Raw genomic sequence first — 3,989 nt, 5'->3', positions numbered from 1 at the left:
CTTCATTGATCTTTAAGTTTATTAGCAACAAGTAAAAAAATTCTAAAAACACGATAAAAAAAAAAAAAAGACCCACTTCACTCATAACATTTACTTTCATCAATATTGCCTTGAATCTGTACAGGTTATCAATGTGATCAATAATCACATCGCAGAGAGTTTAAACATCTATTTTGGCACGAATGGCGTTCTCTAGGCACATATTATAATTCAGTATCACATCCTATTCTAGAAGATGTCTGATGATTGAGTCGTTTTTAAACTTGATAGACCCCAGATCTCCTCAGTATGTCCGCCTCGTCCCAGATCTCCACAGTATGTCCGCCTCGTCCCAGATCTCCACAGTATGTCCGCCTCGTCCCAGATCTCCGTTGTCATTGTTCTGCATAACGATTCCATAAGGAGTTGAGACAAGAGAGCACAAACAGCCTGGCATCCAGGCTAGAAGGCACATTACATTACGAGCCAATATAACACCCCCCCCCCTCTCCCCTTATAAAACTGTACTGACCAGCGTACACATCCTTCATGTTTAATAACACCACCACCTCGAAATGCATCATGGGACTATTGATAAGCAATTGGTTGATCAGTCTTTGATTTGTCTAGTCTGCCTGTCACGGATCACTCTGCTCGGTCATTGACTGCTCTGGTCTGCCATCTCGGTGTCTGAGCTCAGACTCAGCTCTGCGATGTGGTACAGGGCGAAGTCTGGGGAGAGGCGGGACGACAGCGGTGATTGGCTGACCTGGGCGTCCCTGTCTCGTGATTGGACCATGGCCTGGCGCAGGCAGGAGATCCACTGCTGCTTGTTGAATGAGTCGTTGGCCTGGAGACTGTGAGACTGGGCCTTAGAGCGCCCCCTACTGGACACCCGGAGACAGTTACGTACTGACAGACACACACAGGAGGGGAGAGAGAACAGAGAGAGAGAATGAGGAAAGTCATCATCATGGCCCAAACCTGTTTTATGTAACACCTAGTAACACCTAGTAACACCTAGTAACACCTAGTAACACCTGGTAACACCTGGTAACACCTGGTAACACCTGGTAACAGTCGGTAACAGTCGGTAACAGTCGGTAACAGTCGGTAACACTTGGTAACAGTCGGTAACACTTGGTAACAGTCGGTAACACTTGGTAACAGTCGGTAACACTTGGTAACAGTCAGTAACACTTGGTAACAGTCAGTAACACTTGGTAACAGTCAGTAACACTTGGTAACAGTCAGTAACACTTGGTAACAGTCCAGTAACACTTAGTAACACTTAGTAACACTTAGTAACAGTCAGTTTAAAACAGACGCTGTAAAAACAGTCCTCCATACCTTTGTCGTTGCCGCTGGTGAAGGCCCCCCTGAAGGCCCCTCCCCCGCCCCGCCTCCCCGTCAGGTAGGTCTTCTAGGTGGAGCGTGGCGGTGGGAGGGGCTGGCGGTACACCTGAAAGACCACCCCCCTTCTTTGTCCTCCACCGAGGGGGTCAGAACCAGACACAGCTCAAACGGAACACATGGAGCTTCTACGGGACGACGGATACACAATGCATTCAGAAAGTATTCTGACTTTTTCCATTTTTTATGTTACAGCCTTATTCTAAAATTGATTAAATTGTTTTTTTCCTCCTCATCAATCTACACACAACACCCCATAATGACATCACAATACTCTATAATGACATCATGACATCACAACCCATAATGACATCACAACACCCATAATGACAACAAACAATAGCATCAAACACCCCATAATGACAACACAAACCCATAATGACAACACCCCATAATGACATCACAACACCCCATAATGACACAAAACATAAAAAAACCCATAATGAAACAACCCCCATAATGACATCACAACACCCCATAATGAACATCACAACACCCCATAATGACATCACAACACCCCATAATGACAATCAAACACCCATAATGACATCACAACACCCCATAATGACATCACAACACCCATAATGACATCACAACACCCATAATGACATCCAAACACCCATAATGACTATCACAACACCCCATAATGACATCACACAACACCCATAATGACATCACAACACCCATAATAATCACAAACCCCATAATGACATCACAACACCCCATAATGACAAGCAAAAACATGTTTTTAGAAATTGTAGTTTTCGCTTTGTGATTATGGGGTATTGTGTGTAGATTGATGAGGAAAACAATTAATTGAATCAAATTTAAATTAAAACTAATGTAACAACGTGGAAAAAAGTCAAGGGGTCTGAATACTTTCTGAACGCACTGTATATAATAGTAACCTCAGAAACAATTGGGGCGGCAGGTAGCCTAGTGGTTAGAGGAGCAGGTAGCCTAGTGGTTAAGGAGGCAGGTAGCCTAGTGGTTAGAGGAGGCAGGTAGCCTAGTGTTAGAGGAGGCAGGTAGCCTAGTGGTTAGAGGAGGCAGGTAGCCTAGTGGTTAGAGGAGGCAGGTAGCCTAGTGTTAGAGGAGGCAGGTAGCCTAGTGGTAGAGAGGCGGTGCTAGTGGTAGAGGAGGCAGGTAGCCTAGGTGGTTAGAGGAGGCGGTTAGCCTAGTGGTTAGAGAGCGGGTAGCCTATGGTTAGAGGACGGTGCCTATGGTTAGAGGGACGGGTAGCCTAGTGGTTAGAGGAGGTAGTCCTAGGTTGTTAGAACCTAGAGAGTGTGAGTCATAGTACATAGACTGAATTTACACATATGTGAGAGAAACTTGTTTTCAACCACTCAAATGTCTTGCTAATTAACAAACTATAGTTTTTGAAAGTCGGTTAGGACATCTACTTGTGCATGACACAACAACAACAATTGTTTACAGACAGATGAATTCACTGTATCACAATTCCAGTGGGTCAGAAGTTTACATACACTAAGTTGACTGTGCCTTTAAGCAGCTTGGAAAATTCCAGAAAATGATGTCATGGCTTTAGAAGCTTCTGATAGGCTAATTGACATAATTTGAGTCAATTGGAGGTGTACCTGTGGATGTATTTCAAGGTCTACCTTCAAACTCTGTGTCTCTGCTTGACATCATGGAAAATCAAAAAGAATCAGCACAGAAACTCAGAAAAACATTGTCGACCTCCACAAGTCTGTTCACCATTTGGGAGCAATTTCCAAACGCCTGAAGGTACCACGTTCATCTGTACAAGCAATAGTACGCAAGTATAACACCATGGGACCACACAGCCGTCATACCGCTCAGGAAGGACGCGTTCTGTCTCATAGAGATGAACGTACTTTGGTGTGAAAAGTGGCAAATCAATCCCAGAACAACAGCAAAGGACCTTGTGAAGATGCAGGAGGAAACAGGTACAAAAGTACTATATCCATAGTAAAACGAGTCCTATATCGACAAAACCTGAAAGGCCGTCAGCCAAGAAGAAGCCACTGCTCCAAAACCGCCATAAAAATCCAGACTACGGTTTGCAACTGCACATGGAAAAAGACCGTACTTTTGGAGAATGTCCTCTGGTCTGAAGAAACAAAAATAGAACTGTTTGGCCATAATGATCATCTTTATGTTGGAGGAAAAAGGGGGAGGTTGCAAGCCGAAGAAAAACCATCCCAACTGTGAAGCACGGGGTGGCAGCATCATGTTGTGGGGTGCTTTGCTGCAGGAGGGACTGGTGCACTTCACAAAATAGATGGCATCACGAGAAGAAATTTATGTGGATATATTGAAGCAACATCTCAAAACATCAGTCAGGAAGTTAAAGCTTGGTCGCAAATGGTTCCAAATGGCAATGACCCCAAGCATACTTCCAAAGTTGTGCAAAATGCCTTAATGACAACAAAGTCAAGGTATTGAGTGGCCTTCACAAAGCCCTGACCTCGTCTTATTAAACATTTGTGGGCAGAACTGAAAAAGCCAACTTATTGTGGGAAGCTTGTGGAAGGCTACCCGAACCGTTTGACCCAAGGTAACAATTTAAAAGGCAATGCTACCAAATCTATATTGGTGTATACTGTTGT

The 3,989-nt window shown here is 44.2% G+C and overlaps 1 protein-coding gene across 1 annotated transcript in view; it reads right to left on the bottom strand.

Moving 5' to 3' along the window:
* Positions 1-535: 535 nt before the first annotated feature.
* Positions 536-3,989, bottom strand: part of arhgef3l (Rho guanine nucleotide exchange factor (GEF) 3, like) — a 26,598-nt gene continuing 23,144 nt past the window's right edge. The window contains exon 10 of the mRNA XM_070440591.1: positions 536-891. Within this exon, the coding sequence (XP_070296692.1) occupies positions 638-891 (254 nt within the window). The 3' untranslated portion in view covers positions 536-637. The remainder of the gene's footprint in view (positions 892-3,989) is intronic.

This window comes from Salvelinus sp. IW2-2015, unplaced genomic scaffold, assembly GCF_002910315.2.
Source record: "Salvelinus sp. IW2-2015 unplaced genomic scaffold, ASM291031v2 Un_scaffold2701, whole genome shotgun sequence".
NCBI lineage: Eukaryota > Metazoa > Chordata > Actinopteri > Salmoniformes > Salmonidae > Salvelinus > Salvelinus sp. IW2-2015.
Note: the sequence above shows the minus strand (reverse complement) of the source record. Positions and strands in the feature narration are given on the sequence as shown.